The 17,500-nt window shown below is 39.6% G+C and overlaps 1 protein-coding gene and 2 pseudogenes across 1 annotated transcript; 2 read left to right on the forward strand and 1 right to left on the reverse strand.

The window, feature by feature from the left end:
* The window catches only part of LOC138055505 (putative nuclease HARBI1), a 1,854-nt pseudogene extending 1,710 nt beyond the window's left edge, over positions 1–144 (forward strand).
* A 7,642-nt stretch (positions 145–7,786) lies between these two features.
* On the forward strand, positions 7,787–8,739 carry LOC138055512 (uncharacterized; annotated as a pseudogene).
* A 4,726-nt stretch (positions 8,740–13,465) lies between these two features.
* On the reverse strand, positions 13,466–14,212 carry LOC138055518 (uncharacterized). The gene has a single exon (XM_068901436.1). The coding sequence runs from the start codon at positions 14,210–14,212 to the stop codon at positions 13,466–13,468; it is 747 nt and encodes a 248-aa protein (XP_068757537.1).
* Positions 14,213–17,500: the final 3,288 nt, after the last annotated feature.

Genomic DNA, 17,500 nt, shown 5'->3' on the forward strand with positions numbered 1-17,500 from the left:
GATGTTCAACGCCAAATTGCCAGAGACAGGGAAGCGCAACCTCTCACACTACCTGACAGGCTGTACAACTTCAATTCTGCTGAAGGTGTTCATGTTAGAAACATCATTACTCGGGTATTCAAAGAATATCTTCCCAATGCATGATAGTCTGTCAAGAATCTCTGAATCAAGAATATTACTAACAAGGATGTGAGAATGTAGAGCAGTTGTATTTAATTCAAGGCCACAGATTTTATTTCTTACCTTCCATGCTCTGTATGAAACATTATTCACTTCAGTGCAGTCTAAATCCAATGCAAATATGGTAAACATTAACTGTTTGGCCCCAGAAGAAACATTTGTGGTCTACCTTATAAAAATAAAGTCAGTGCATCAGTGTGCAGAGTTTTAATGCCATATTCCTATGTAATGGGAAGTTACAGGGACATTTATATTATCCAAACAGGAACACAAGGCTAAACAGGCCATGTTTATGAGAAACAAATAAGTAAAGCTCTAAGCTATTGTATTGTATCATATAGGTGTTGCCCCTCCTGGGAAAATCAAACAAAAGGCAATCCATTAAGTGGTTAGTATCGTTTGCTATAAATAGTTCAGTTTTCATACTTATTTGATCGCATTCATGTGAGTTGAACATAAAGGGATTTTTTCGCTAGGATTATAGCTTTGGTTCGTTTTTAGTTTCGTTTGTTTACAGCCTCATTAGTTCTTGGAGGTCTTCAAATAGATTTATGTAACAAGTGCAATAAAATTCAGGTTAAGATATCGTCTGAACAGGCCATACCAATCTCTTGAATATAAACGAGTCACAACTTTGCAGCCTGTAATTTAAAGGACAGTGTAGTATACTCTTCTATTAATTTTCAAGTGTTACCCTCAGCTTTTTAAGAATCTTGACCAGATAACAAAAGATGATGGCAGCCATTTTGCATGAGGTGTAAATGGGATGACTAGAACCAAGCTTTATACATGTAGTTCTCAGTCTGATAGTTACTGTCCAAGTGTATGTACTCCCAGATAAAAAAAGTTCAAATGTTGGGTTAGGAGCATGAAAGATTATACAGGTGAGAATTTTTCTGCCCCAAAATTAAACAAGCATCATATTTACACAGCTGAACCTTGTATGTATGAACTTAAGGCTATACAGTTTTAAAATGTCATTTTCCATCACTTTATAAGGAAAACATTAACACCAACAAGTAACGTAAGATTTTGGAACCTGGCTTTCCAGTTATCCATGTTCAAAGGAGTACGGTCAACCTAGCAGGTGGATTGTCCAAGTGGGACATGCATTTCCTGTTTAACCGCAAATCATTGTTAGCATATAGTACATGTATGGTACTTGGTGTTTGATACAATGACCTTCATGCTGGTATGACCTTGCTGTGTGTGATAATCTGTTTCTGTCATTGTCCCTGCCAAACAACATTTTGATCCTCCTGCTAGCATGATCCCAGCATTAGTTCAATATTAACACTTTTCAACATTTTAATAAACACAAATTGACATTCTACAACAGGTATGCTGTGTGTCAGTTTTAGCTTTCCTTGTCAATAACTATTGTAGGAAGCATATCCAGCAGTACTACTACCATTGCTGTGTACAGAGACCTGGTCAGATGGAGTGGGGCTGGGAGTGTATGACCTTGGTGATGAACTTTGAAAATGACCATCTTCGCCTGGGAAGTTGGGAGGACTTCTTACAAAATCATGCCCCATGGTATATGCATGAGTTCCATGCATAGCAGTAGGATACAAAACTCTGTTGTAATCTGGTGGCGGAGAACTCCAAGACTGCTGTTGTGATGGTGACGCCATGGCCATAGCAATCATCCTCATACCTCAAAGTAACTCTGTAAAAATGTTAGACTCCCTGCCATGACATAGAGGTTAGAGAGCTGGGCTTTTTTAAAATTGGCTCCAGCATAAATGTTATCTTTTTGAAATAATTTTAACCAGCTGTAATTTGACTGTTTTTGAAGTTATGAACATATGTTACTTGTGTGTATGCAATTTATTCTTGTTATCATTGTCATTGTTGTTGTTGTTATTATTATTGTTATTATTGCTATTATTATTATTATTATTATTATTATTATTATTATTATCATTATTATTATTATGATGTGACCCTTTTGTCCCTGTCATGGAGGTCTTACCTTCACTACTGCTCTTGACTTTGTCAGAGAGCAGACTATCACCATCCACACCTTCAGCCAACATGGTTGTAGCTGGAGAACCTCCCCAAATTTCACGCAGGATGTCAAAATGTTCCTTTACCAGTTTTCCACTTCCACTTCTGGTACCCTTGTTTACAGCAGTTCTGTAGTCCTGGCGAATGCTTTTGACCTTTGCTTTTATTCGATCATAAACCTTTGCAATTTTGATCTTTTCTTCTGCAGTGGTTTTCTTGTACAAATCATATTCTTCACAGGACATGTCTTTTACAGCAGTTGAAGGTTCGCTTACCTTATCTAGGCCAAAATCTTCTGGAAACCTCGACGCCAGGCAACGATGAAGTTCAGTGTACAAGTCCTTCAAGTCTGCTTCAAAGTCAACACCATTGAAATCACATACTGCCTTGTATTCCTTTATGTAAGCAATGAGGCTGGCAACAAACTCATCTTTCCAGGTCCATTTCTTTTGAGTGACTCCATCAGTCTGTTTTCTCTTTTTTGGGCGAGGTTGGTAACCATTAAGCTCATCTTGATCTTCTTGAGAATCATCCAACACATTTTGCCCTGTTGTTTCCGCTGCCTCTCTACTTTGCAATTGGGTCCTGTATTTTTGAAACAATATTGCACCCCCACGTTGCACACCGGTATCTTCGTCTTCATCGTTTGGCAGGGAAATTCGAAATTGTCGGCCTTTAGTCGATGATGAGTGAGAAGATCCCGCCATGTTGTTCCCAGAACTCGTCCCCAGGGCCATGTCAGGTTTCAAGATGGTGGGCAAACTGGGCCTCCTGACGCAGTTTACATGGAGCCAGGATCATCCTAGCGCCAGGATCATCCCTCCTCTCAGATAGGATGATCCTAGCGGTAGGATGATCCTAGCACTGGGGCCAAATACAACCCTTCCCATGTAAACTGAAAGCTGAAAACATACCGCGCTCGGATGATCCTAGTGCTAGGATGATCCCAGCGCTAGGATCATCCTCTTTCCATGTAAACGGGCCCTTGGTTAACAAATATTTCTTAACCCAAAGTTTGAAGACATGTTTTGCACTTCCAAGGAAAAGGTTGTGCATGGGATCTATAGCAGTTAACCTTACCGCATCAAAATATTCAAGCTTCAAAAGACAACTAAAGTAGACGCCATACTTTCTGGTTAATTCACCATGCCTGTTTTGTGTGGAAGCTTTCTGAACCATTTCAGCATGAAGATGATAACTTTGATTTTAACGTCAGGGCCACAAATATCTGTCAAAACCAGAATAATCACTTTTTTCACCAAAACTTTGCGGAAAAGCCACGATGTGCTGAATGTCCTTTACATCCACAAAGTTTATGGACCGCAGCCAAGTCAGCTGATGCGAGAAGAATAGCCCCACGATAGGTCAGGGGTATCTCTTGCTCTGACTGGTTGTCAATTTTACTCCTTTCCAAAAGGCTTTAAACTCATCCACAATTGGCTCCAAAGAAGGATTCAGTGACTTGGGCTCTTTGACATCTCAGGTATAATCCCAGCAACTATAATGTTTTCCCATTTTAAACGCTCTTCTCTAGGCAGATTGAGAAGAACCAGGTATATAACCCCAACAGATCTATCATTTCTTCTTTTAAAAGGTTGGAACCACTCCACATTGATAGACTTCAGAAAGTCCTTCCAGATCTGACCATCATACACATCTTCTAGAATGTTTTCTTCCACAGCACGCTCACGCCACTGCTCGCACATTTCAGGTACACCTGGTCTCTTAAGCAAATTTTCAACTTGGTCAATAATGCTGTTGAAGCAATACAGTTTATGCAGATAGAAACAAACTTTGCCACTGCCCAGGATTTCTTTTTTAGCCAAAACGTGTTCACACTGCCCCCTTCTACCTTTCTTGAATGGCTTATTTGGACATAAGTTGCGTGCAATCTTTCCTCCAACCCCTCTAGTACAATTTTCCAGCTGGTAAAGTGCTGCACATTTTGAACAAACTGCAAATTTGACAAAGTTATCATGCTTTAAGTTTACAAACTTACGCAACAGGTAAAGCGAGCTTGGAAGCATTAAGGCCAGTTGACAGAGATATTCACAGTTGAAGGTTACTCCAGTGATATGTAAAAACTGGAATAAGAACCGCAAGAGCCACTCGAGACCATTGTCACTTAGTTTGGTGGATGCTTGCCAAAATAACAAAAAAATAAATCAGCCACTGGATCAATGTAGTCAATTTTTGAACTGATGATTGATGGCGAGTTGGTTCTGGAAGGAGTTCATCTCCAGCCACATCTTCATGCCATTCCTCAGAATCTTCATCCTCACAACTACCACTGCTTTCAGAACTATCGGTGCAAGAAGTTAAATCCTTGAATAAAAATAATCAAAACCAGGTCAATGTACAATATACGGCTGTACAAGCACAGGTGTTTCAGAGTTTTATGCACTACTTTTCATATGAAAAAAGCAAACCAAAACTAATTAAAAGACGGTCATAAAATATTGTAATATGCCAATGCAGTACAATGCTTCAATCTGTATTGTAGCTTGATTCAATAAAATGAAAACCTTCCTCATCTGATTTACTTTCTTCCATGTCAACATTGTCTGTACTGAGAAAATCCATGTCATCACCCAAGACATCTTCACAAACATATGGGGAATGACCTGTAAGAGTAATGATAGCAATACCTTTATCAGCTGTTTGAAATTTTTAAAGGATGTTTAGTGCATGCTTGATGCAAGAAGTCAAACAATTCTCTTCTTGGAGGCCTTCCTTTAGATTGATGTTCAAAATAAAATGCATCTTTGCATAGGTGAAGAAAGATTACATTTCCCCTTCCTTCAGAAAAACAAGACCTGTGGTGAACAATAACAATCAAATCCCCACCCCATGTCCTGCCCAACCCCTCTGCTGGATCCGCGTGGATCCGCAACCTGTGCGTAATTACCATATTTTTCACACAAACAGAAGAAATTTCTGATATTAGTGATAAAGCAGCTGCTTACCATCCTCACAAACATAAAAGTTAAAGAGATTAACGGTTTTGAAATGATTATTTTCCTGAACATTGAAGATTCATTGAAGAAAACATGTCATTTCGTTTCGAAAGCAGTTTGCACACATTATAAATTACAAATACCCTGGGGTCGTAAATTTTAAAAAAATTCTGGTCACAATTTTGCGACAAGATATATGAAAATTTAGGTGCAAGTTATAGTTGTATTATTTGTAATCGTAGGGAAAATAGCAGCCCACAATACATATGTGTAAAACAACTGCTGAAAATGGTCACTGATTGAGGGAATGGATTGCAGTCCAACCATATTACATTTTTGCTCCATATCTCCGAATTGAAACAAAATTCATGATGAGGAAGAAAATAATTTTTTATTGTTTTATTTATTTTAGCATTATTGTTTTATTTATTTCAAAGGGGAAAGCTGGTCGCAAATTGGTGAGTCTTCCATTTATTTTAATGACAAAGGTAAAAAATTCAGTCACAAATGTGACTGTATTGGTCGCACTTTCGAGTCCTGATTTACCATAAGCATGTAAATACATTGGACGGGCATGATCCGATGTAATTTCCGCATAATCAGCACATGTTTACACATAATATGGCCAAAAATGTCGGCATAATCTTTAATTTTTTTCTGCATACTATCAGAATGCAGGTAAAGTATTCAATGAAATATTTTGCCCAAGTATCAGGCTTTCCAGGGAAAGTGAGGGAAGAAAAAAATGAGCAAAAAGAGATCTAGAGGAAAGCAAAGGGAAGAAAAGTTGCACAAAAAGGCTTCAAATGCATTCTTCTGCCCTCGCCCAGCATGATTCAATGGGATTTTAAGAAACTACATGTATGACGACAATTAATCATGAGAATTCAAAAGGTTGAAACATGAGCCCTCTCAGCTTTTTAGTACATTTCTTTGACAATGCATGGAGGACAAAAACAACTAACAACTTATGTTCCTTTTTTAACCTTGGTTGCTGTCCCTAAATTCAACTTGCCTGATTTGCGCTAGTGTAGTAAAACTTCCAGTTTATACTTCAAGTAAATAACCTTTTGTGTACCTGTACCGTTTGGGCGCCAAAATGAAGTCACAAAGGACCTGGTGACGAATTAGTCTTTTTATACAAAAAAACGTAAGATATTTAAATACTCGCCTTAGAGCAATAAAATTAATTACAGTCAGCTGTCTTCTTCAATACAAAAGCCATTAGGACTATCTTAGAAAGTTGCATACCTTATAAAGAGTCAGAAAAAAAAAATGAAGAAGGCAGTATTACTTACTTTATTTTCCTTGCTGTGGATTGGATGTGAAGCACTAACCTTTTAAATCTGCTTTGGGTTACTGGATTAAAACAATGTATACATGAGTCATTCCATGTTCTGTATAAGTTGTGGTGCTTTGATACTGTAAATTTTACGTCATCCTGAATCTGACTGTACATCACTATATTTTTTAAGCTTCAGCGGCAATGTATTTCAAAAGCATCAAGGATACTGCTGCTAGGAACACTACAGACCCACAATGACGTTTGTTGGAAGCAAGGGAGAATAAGAGATGTAAGCTTTGATTTGATTTGCTTGTTGAAGTGATGGTGGTCCATAAAGAAACAACAACAAAAGTCATAATAATAAATAAATAATTTGAATCACTGGTGTTACTTGCCTTTTGGTGACCAATTTTTAACAGCACCTCAGGAGTTTGCTATTTGGTTTCTCATTTAAATAAACAAATTAAATAAATATCTTTTTTGACTGCTGTCAGATCTTTTGTGATAAAATTCATACTTAATTGACCGCTCCCCATGGGGGCTTTTCAGGGCCAATGAAACACAACGAAATGACGGAACAGAACAACAACAACAACTGTTAAGAATCCCAACTGGCCGAAGGCAAATCAGTTGGCTATTTACAAGTGCAGCTGGGAAGTTGAACCTGGGACTACCCGGAACAAATTCAACGAGTGGTCAGAACGGGTCTTGAAACCGGGGTCTCCGGATCTCAAGGCCAGTGCCCTAACCACTGGGCCACACTGCCTCTCCAGAATGGTCATTGGATTTTTGTTGTTGTTGTTTTTCAAAGCAAGAATTTCTTCAACTTTTCCCTCTATGTTTGTGCTAACTGAATTGGTCTACCCTAATATCATCATCACCAGTTTTAAAGAGAAAATTGGCATATCAACTCTTAACTGCATTGTGAAAGTAGTTAAAAATTTCTTACATTTGGGTGTACAGCTGTGGCTTGTATTATTTTAATAGCAAGGAATGTGACAATAGGGTTAACTTGAATTACAATATGCATATAACATTCTTAGGACTTAGCCCACTTGCTTAAAAGGTGTTAAGTGCTTTGCAACTTTGGTAATTGTGAAGAAGAGCTCCCCAAAAAACCTGTCGGTTGACTGTTGGTCGACAGATATAGCCAGCACAGATTACCAGTCGACCGACAGTCGACTGACAGTTGGTGATCTGTCGGTAACCTGTCGATAGAATGCTAACACTAACCTCGCTGTTTTTTCTCTTTTTTGCACTGATACACTGATAATAATAGTCTTCCCTTTTTAGTTGCATTAATCATAACTTGATTGGTTAATAAACACATCTGCTAGGCCCCATTTGATCAATGTTGTCATTGGTTAATTTGAATCCGACCAAACGTTTTATAAAGGCTGATTAGAAAAGTGAATTAACTCATTTCATCATGAATCATCATGAGCTTCTTACCTTGATCCAAAGCTGCCATGCAATTTTAACGTTTCTTGTGAATCGTGGCTTGCTGGCTGCTAGGGGTAGGTGCTCTCGTGGAAAGCAAGTGGGTTTACGAGATAACTCTGATGACGGTTATCACTGGGAATGTCCAGTGAACCAGTGCAAAAAACGAAGGTCGATCACAGCTGGTTCTTTTTTTGAGGATTCCAAAATCCCACAGTCGCACTGACTGTATTTCATCTTCTTGTGGTCGATTGACGAGTCCAACGAAAAAGTACCGCTACTAACCGGGTTTTAGCTCCATACGGTCATCACAGCACTTCAGAGACTCTGCGACATCTGCTTCCTGAAAATTCTACACGCCAACGTTAAACTGGGTGGTGGAGGAAAGATGGTAGAAATCAACGGAACTATGTTTGGCCACAAACTTAAGTACAACTGCGGGCAGATCAGTCGAGGCACATGGGTTTTCGGCATGGTCAAAAGAGGCACTGGCCGAGCTCTAGCGTTTTGAGTACCCAACAGAATGAGAGAAACCTTGGTGGCTGGTCTGGAACAGCAACTGGTCAGGCCTGGAACAACTATTATCTCTGACAAGTTTTCCCCGTACTTCAACCTGAACAGTCTCCGCTACATCCATGCCATGGCTAACCATTTCGAGAACTTTGTGACCCTTTCACAGGCGACCACTCGAACACGATAGAAGGAGTATGGAGTCAAATCAAGAAAAAGTTGAAGGCCATGAGCGGGACACTAAAAAGCAAACTTCGAAGTTACCTCGACAAATTCAACTGGCAGAAATGTTACCCTGGTGATCCCTTCAACAACTTACTCACTGACATTACCGAGTTCTGCGCATCAAACTAAGTTTTCTTAGTTTGAAAACAAATGGCTCCTTTAGGAGCCACCAAATAAAACAAAGTCATTGACCATGCAACATTGTTTGATTAATGTATCTAGCGGCATGCACGTGCCTAAATCAATTATTGCGGTACCCATTCAAGTCAAAATACTACTAGTTATCGAAGACAAAATTCGGGAGTACATAAATCAATTTATTTTTGCTTGAAATTCGGAATAGCAACATGACGTCATCCAAACCTTAAAGGTCTAAACATCACTGGAACATATATGACATACCATAAGGAGCGCTAGGTATTATTGGGCGATTTGTTAGTAAAGTTCAGCGGAATCAGCGACATGATTGATAACATTTGTTCTTGGATTTCTGAGGTTTGAATTAAATCACCTTAAAACCTTAATATATCGATTGTCCTGTTGGTTATCAAATTCGCGAATGATATATCCGTTACGTATTTCATAAGCTTTCTTTTACCATCCATCGGTAAGTATCTGGGTCATGTTGGGAGGCTGTCGGTTAGCTGTTGGTAACCTGTCAGTAGTCTGTTGGCCGACAGTCGACCGACAGGTTTTTTGGGGAACTCTTCTTCACAATTACCGCAACATTTGATCTGAGCTTTATCTTGAGTGAGTGTATGCCTTATGTGGGTCAAAGTTTAAAGGCCCACCTTCAACCGACAGGCTTTGCATGCCATGGAACAATTTTTATATATGAAAATCCAGCCAAAGCTGAAATTCATCCAATCAGACCGCTGTGATAAGCATGTCGGTTGAAGGTGGGCCTTTAAAGTACTTAAAATATTATATGCATTCTATCAAGCTGTCTGATGTTTTTGTCCATAATTAATCAAATTAATATTACTGTTTATTATTATTTGTGTTCTATTTGTTTCCTAGAAAATTGACAGAAGGCTTTCAGTCCTACAGCGGATACCTTGCTCCCTTGGGAAGAAGGCTGAAATACGAAAGGCCATTGGCATGAAAGAATACACTAGCTCAGACGAATCATAATTCTCAGAAGATGAAGAAGGGAACTGCAGACTTTCAGCATATTTGGTCAAGAAGTTGCCATGGGCGAGGTCTGCTCTAAGAAATATTATGAAGAGACTTGATGAGGCATATGTTAAGAACCTTAACAGACGTGTCGGTGTTAACTTAGTAACAAGACGAGCCCACTGGAGGCCATCAACTCGTTGTCAACCAAAGGAAGGCATAGAATGGGCCATAAGGCCTGCTCAGGACTCCACATCACCATCAGCACCCATGTCCAGCAACAGTTCCACAGAAACAGCTTCATTTAGTGCCACTTTATCCACAACACCTTCCACCAGTACCAGGCCTTCAGTTACAGCTTCCACCAGTATCAGGCCACCAGTAACACCGTCCAGTGAAACAAGGCCATCAGTAACACCATTGAGCAGTATAAGGCCAGAGGTAAGACCATCCACCAATACCAGGCCACCAGTGGAACAAGAGCTGTACCAAAACTGAAATCAATTCCCAGGAATAGTTCCATGACACAGCGTGCAACAATGTATAAAAATCAATCACTGTCTCTAGGTCACCTGCTTATTACATGAAAACAAGCAATTCTTATATACCTTTCCTCACCTTTTCATATCAGCATAAAATTAAGAGACCATCAGTAGGTTATTGAACATGCATTGTTTAATGAGTTAGAGTTCTGATAAATTAAAGTTAGGCTGCATGGTAATCATTTAGAAATAATAAATCTTCAAAATATCTTCTCTTCATAATAGACCAATGACTGATTTCTTAAAGTTATTTAAAAATTTGAAGTTTTTCCTCCGTTAATTATCAGACTTTTTGTGGCAAAAAACAAATTACCTGTACGTGCTCTAAACAAACTTCTGAAAACACAAGCTGGTGATGCATGGCGACAATTCCATACAGTCAGCAGTTGCAATTGCTGACGCACATGTTGTTAGCGACAACCACTGTGGGCACAGATTTTATCAGCGGTTAGCACCACAGGCGCATATTTTCCCAGCAATTGTCACAAGTCACAAGCAACTTTTTGGAGCCAGCATGAAGAAGAAAAGCCACCAATCGAGGAGAATATTTTAAAGCCGAATGGGTCACTTCGAGATGGTTGTTGAATCACAAGGTACGCGTAAATTCCGGTTATTCAAGAGGAATGTAAGTTTACGTAGAATGAGAAATTGTCATCTGATATTTAAATAACGTTTGAGTTTTGAGGTAATTTTATTTTCGCAGATTGACTACCTTATAAAGTTGGACGGGTACAGCTATTACAGCTGCAGCTGGGAAGACGAAGATAACCTCACAGTTGATCTTGTGCGGTAAATTAAATTTGCATGTACAGCATTGTGATTTGGATTCTTTCCAGAGATAACTTAAGTAGTTCTGATTTATAGTGATCTCCAAATTATTTCCTTTACAAAATATTGTTTAATCACAAAATGAAGGAAACTTAAATTCAGGAGTATTTTGTTTATAATAGAATAATATCCAGGCCTCGGCAATAGTTTATTCTATCTGTAACTTTTCGGCGAACTGCTTTGATTCTTTCTAACAATTTACACTCAATTAAGGAGAATAAATACATGTTATGAAATAAATATAACTTAGTGCAGTGTTCTTCATATTCAAGTGCTGTAGGGGAGTACATGTATGTATTGTAGAAATTAATACATGATGAGATAATAAAGAATTTGTGTCAGACCAAAACAAAAAAGCTTACACTGCCATGTTTTTATTTAGGACATATGAAAGACCAGTGATCCCACAAGCTCGACTACAGGAAAATATAGATCACTTACTCCTGGCTATTACATCTAAATTAAAAGTAAATTAAGAGGACCACCAACTCTGTTTTTCCACCATGACTGTTACCGGTTCCTCTTTCAGGGGAAAGGACGAGCCAGCAGAGATGGCATGCTATAGAAGCAGGACTTTGACCAGTGCAATTTTCACCATTTATGGGATCAATGCTTAGACAAAAACGGAGATGGTGCAAGGGTTAAATTTCCTGTAAAAGTGCACCTGAATTTATCATGCTCACCAAAAATTTCTGCCATTGACTGTGGTATTCTGGTAAACCCTCCAAGGATGCCACTTGAGAAACTCACCATTGACTTTGTATGCCAGCCATTTTCTACATGCTTGAGAGTTTTTTTACATGCAGTCTACTCTAGGTTTCAGTGAAGACTGATTGCATAATGACATTGTATATGATAGCTATGCCCTTAGCCCTGGATAAGGGAATATGTAACCTCTCACTCACGAGAAAACGTTCCTTATGATCTGCCGTTTTCACACGGATAGCTGTGCGCAAGACGTGTATGATCCGTTCGAAAAAACTTGCCAGTCGTGAACACAGATCAAGTAATCCATTAGAAATAAATTACGAGCCATGTGCACAGATTAAATTATCCATTCTAACAAAATTGCCTGCCGTGCACATGGGTCAAGTTATCCATTTAAAAAAATTTGCGAGCCTACACACAGATCAAGTTATCTGTTCAAAGAAATTATCATCTGTGCGACCAGCTCAGCGATCAGTCCGCAAACAATTTGCCAGCCATTCACTTCGAAGGATTTGTCAAATAAGTATTTCTTTGATTTCATGATTATAATTATCGGACTTACGCAAAAAGCAAGCAAACATCTGTGAATGGTCACGGTTCTTCTGCCACTTCTCAGCCATTTTCATAACACTCGGTTACAATATACGTTTTTATTCAAGACTACCTTTAATTTTGTGCAACTATTTTCCCCGAAAATGTTCTCTCAGATATCGAGTGCTTTTTGCCTTTGGATAAAATCGTATTTCCTGAGGGAATACACTGTCGTTACTTTCGTCATTTTTCCTTTGTCACACGCTTTTATTCCCCAAAAGAGATACTACACCGTGGGCTTGAGGATAGCTGTTTTGGCTATCACGTGGTTTTCGGCTTTTGCGTGTTTGGTGGAGGTTTTCGATTCCAAACTTGGCTTTAGTGCTTCGTTATAAACAACGTGCATTCTTTGTGTTTGTGAACTTCTCATTAGATGTCAACACTATGAAGGCTGTTTCAGTCTAAAGGAGAAAACGAAAGTGGTTTGTGGTCTCAGAAGCCATAAAGGTGAAAACCAAAACCGAAACCGGTTTCAAGGTGGAAAAGAAAGTGGTTCTTTATGAGGCGATTGTGCGGCCAACACGTTACCGACACGTCAGTTGACACACTACCGATGCGTTGGCCGACACACTACTGACACGTTGGTTGAAACACTACCAACACGTTGGTCTAAATACTTACTTGAAAATATTGAAGGGCCGCAGCCAGGATAAAGCATAGTTAAAATTTAAAAAACAATCTCTGGCTAAAATGATTAAAAACTACGAGCTTTCGACTGCCCGTCGAAGACTGCAGTTCAGGCAGTCAAAAGCTCCTAGTTTTTAATCATTTTAGCCAGAGATCGTTTTTTTAAATTTTAACTAAATACTTACTCTTTATAATTTTGCTAGTTCTTTCGGTTGGAAGCAAGAACAACTTCATAAGGAACGACGAAAACGTCATTGGCAAATAGCCGCCATTTTAAAAATGAAACACTAGTACCTAGGTCTGCTCGATGTTTTGGCAAGGGTCGGTTACCAAAGCGGGGAGTTAATTTGCAAGTCGACCAACATGCTTATTTTTCGTGCATTATAAAGGATTGGGAAGCTTAAACTCTTTATTGATCATTGACTTTTAATATGTGGTGGCTCCTAAAGGACCAAAGCCCACACGCCTTCAATGGTATTGGTGTGTGCACCACTGTCGGGGTCAACAAAGTTCTTGGAATGATTTACTGATACATGGATATATCCTAGCTGGTCGAGTGGTATGTATGGAGTGAATTGATCTAAATAGATGACAGTTCCAGGTTGGATATGTGTAGTGATGAGACGATGAACAAGGGTCTCTCTAGTTTGGTCGGAAATGCGGAAAAGCAGCACCTTCTGCGATCCTCGCTCCACTACGCCAAATACCCACGGACCTTCCAAAACTCTCTCTTTCTTATACTTTCTCTGGGCACCAAACTTCGACTCGTCTATTTCCACGGTCTTCCCTAAGCCCCCAAGCTTAATTCCGGCATTCAGGACTTTGTTGGAACAGATTGTTCTTAGCTCACCCAGCGCACGGACCACAGTAGGCTTTGAAAGGCTCGTAAGTCGCGCAATTTTGCTTCCCGAAATCTCCATAGCCCAGAGCAACATCAGATGCAGCCAGGAACTTAATGTGATATTAGATCCCTCGAAGAAGGATCCCGACCTTATTGAAAGCCACGTTCGACATCGCTTATTCGTACAGCGCCACATGTATCCGTCTTTTACCCGTGTTGTCTCTGTAAGTTCCATCTTAGAACCACATTGGGAACACTGCTGACAGCTCGCTAAAATCTTTTGACTCACGCAGAAATTAAAAACATTCTGATATTTTCCCAGTATAACTAAAAGATCACTGAACTCCATGTCGTATAGAGTCGTGATCAAAATGCTAGAGAAGAATGAACTTAGGATCAAGAGATTTCATTAGGATCGAACTTTCGTTAATTAAACCAATCACCGTTGCTGAAAAACAGCGAATCACAACGCTTCTTATTAAACCAATCAAAGTTAGGATCAAATTAAACCAATCACAACGCTTCTTATTGAACGAATGAAATGAAAGGAACATGTTATTTAATGTGACAACTCAATGTAGTTGACACCATTAGCATCTATTTGCAACTGTCAAAACTCAACTATGTCTCAACGTCTAACTAAGTGTACTGTCTGTGGACAATCTGGTCATACGAGAATCCACTGTTTAGTGATGAGTGGTTCTTCTAGTGGCGACAGTCGTAAATGTGATTGTGAGCAGCCACTAGCTAAAAAACAGAAAACTAAAAAGGGAAGGAGGGCAACAGAAAAGGAGCAGCCGCAGGTAGCTGCAGGGTCTCCAGAAGCTGAGCCTAACTACAAATCAATTTGTCGGCAGTTGCAGCAGAAAAATCAGCAACTTGGCAAGGCTTACCAAGATCTGAAGGCCCAGTTTGATGAGCTTGAAGATCAGTACCAAGAGAGGGAAGAACAGCTAGCGCAGGCTCAACAGGACGCCGATGAGATGGCAGACTTGGTCCGCCAAAATGAACAGAAAATGGTCACCTACAAAGAGCAATTGAAAGCCAAACATGACCGCATTAAGACCCTGGAACAGCAGCTGCGAGCCTTGCAGAACTCAGAACCACCAGCTGGAACAAACCATGAAAGTGCTGCGAAGGTCGACCGCAATGACCTTACTGAAATCCATTGCCGATACGTGGCAGTGCTCTCCATTATGAATGAGAAGAAGTGTAGCCTGAACAACGCGTACAGACTCGCAGGCACAGCACGCAGCACGGTTAGAGACTTTCTGGGTATAGCAGAGCTGCGAATTGTAAACGAAGTGACATACCAGAGCACCATGGAGAGGCTGGGAGACCCGAAACTTTCAGTTAAAAGGATCGAGCAGGAGTGCCGAAGGCAGCTGGGCGATCTGTTGCCGTTAAAAAAAAATGGCTCCTTTGGGAGCCACCAAGTTTCCAAAAGTCTATGACCAATTCAATTGCATTATGTTGTTCCCTTGTCCTCAAATATATTCTTGCCGCTTAATGATACTTCAAAGTCCTGCTTCCTTGCTGCATAATGATACTTCAAAGTCCCGCATGTGCAAATTCGCACCCTCTTAGAAGCCCTGTAATAGTATATAAAAATAGCTGATGAAGACGAAGTCTCGGGCAACGAGTGAAAACTGGGTTCTAATAACACTTGTCGTTACGGGAACTGGGTTCTAATATCACGAAATACAATATGGTCGAAGACAGTTCCGTTCAGTTTGAAAAAGGTACGTTTACGTTTTTAACAGTTCAATAAGGCCCAAATGAGTCACCGACATGCCACCGACGCATCTTATACGTTATAAGTTTAAACAGCAGCCAACGCGTCGACCGACAGTCGGCCGACACGTTGGTGGGATCGGATTCTTAAATTTTACCTTTGTGTGTGTGTTCGATCCACGTTAACATAACCACTCCTGATCTTTCTTAATGTTTTTTTACCTTTAATGCAAATATCACAAACTTTTCGATTTAGGATCAAATTTCTCAAGGGTCTACACAGTCAGTCAGCTCCATCAAAGAGCTTTTTTTGTTCTGTTTGATCCACTGTGTAACACAGCTACGTGTGCAGCTTTTCGTCAATAGACAGTTGTGAGTCTGGGCCGTGTTTTTGATCCACTGCCTACGCAATACAGCCACTTCTGAACATTGCAACTAATCAATTAAATTTAAGGACATAGGATTTTTTTTCTGGAGTGTTTGCATACATTGAATTTTCCGCCCTATTCAACATGCTTTGCACAGCAACGTCGCATCAAGGTCCGAAGTAAAATAAAACTAAATTCGGCAGAATATTATGAGTACTTTCATGGAAAACACTTTTTCTTTAACTGATCTTTAAAAAGGGTTTTACGCAATGCTGTCATTTGATAAACGAAAAGTGTTTAGCAGCGACTATGAAATATCAATGATGAGTCACTGATCGCGTGCGAGTGGCTATGCTGCACCGAGCGGACTGAATTCAATGCCAAAATTATATTCTCGTAAATGCATCCAACGGTCAACAGTTTCAATTCGATTTGAGTGAACTATTTGACTATTAATCACGCCTTCAAGGGTGGAATACTGATTTTAACATGCAGTTTCAGTTAACATTATAACTCTTACAAAATCCAATGCAAATCAACGTGGCACACAGTAGGCACCCGCTCTTTTGATTACTACGAAAAATTATTATTGTCACCATTTAGCTGCAACCTCTTTGCAAAAAATTTGTTCTACCGTTCATCCATGTGACCTCATCCGTGCAAAAATTATCTGATGCCGTTCACCCATTCCAAGTATCTGGTGTTTATTCTCAATCCGTGTCTCATCCATTTGCATGCCTTGCGTTTAGCCGCACACACGGATATCTTATTAGGAACGTTTTCACGTGAAAGGTCACAAATTGTTGTTGTCCCCTTTGACATTTTTTTAAAAATAAATATATGCTGTCTTGTTGGGAAACAGGGAAACAAATCATGATCAGGGAAACAAATCATGATCAGAATGATCCCTTACTGTGACATACTGTACAGAAGCCTTCAGAAAGCTCACTGTATGAAGATTCTTGCATGCTCCTAGACCCTGATGTCGTTTTTACTTACATATGTAAATCTTTACCATCTCTTAGTTAAAAACAACTAAAATATAAAAAAAAGATGTGATAAATTCACCTCCAAAAAACGTTTCCAGCTGCTTAAAAATTGGAGCTTCAATGAGTGCTAGCAAGATTTTTACCACATATGTGACAAGTTCCCTTCATTTCAGTTTTTCTGCAATTATCCTGAGTACCTTTGCCACAATATGCCTTACAGTAAGAACAAAAGAAGTGTTTAACAATATTCCCTTTCACTTGGCTCACAAACTGGAAAAGTTGCTCGACTTCCTTCTTGCTGTTGGTGGGTCTGGGGCAGTCAGCTTCAATCACTGCAACAACAAGTTGCAAAATTGTTGAGACACTTACATTAAAAAACACCTAAACTTTTTCCACTTCCCCTCCCCTCTCCCCCTTTCAGTGTTGACTGTTTAAGTTTCCAACATTTTTTTGTCTTGCTAGCAACACTGATAAGGGGGGGAGGGGGTGTGCATTGTAAGAGAGAATAGTTAAATTAATACCGCCCCAAGTGGTGAACTGTCTCCA

This window comes from Montipora capricornis, chromosome 1, assembly GCF_036669925.1.
Source record: "Montipora capricornis isolate CH-2021 chromosome 1, ASM3666992v2, whole genome shotgun sequence".
In the NCBI taxonomy this organism is placed as follows: domain Eukaryota; kingdom Metazoa; phylum Cnidaria; class Anthozoa; order Scleractinia; family Acroporidae; genus Montipora; species Montipora capricornis.

Excerpts from the sequence above, each read along its gene's own strand:
- LOC138055518 (XM_068901436.1), bottom strand. The coding sequence starts at position 14,212 with ATGGAGTTCAGTGATCTTTTAGTTATACTGGGAAAATATCAGAATGTT.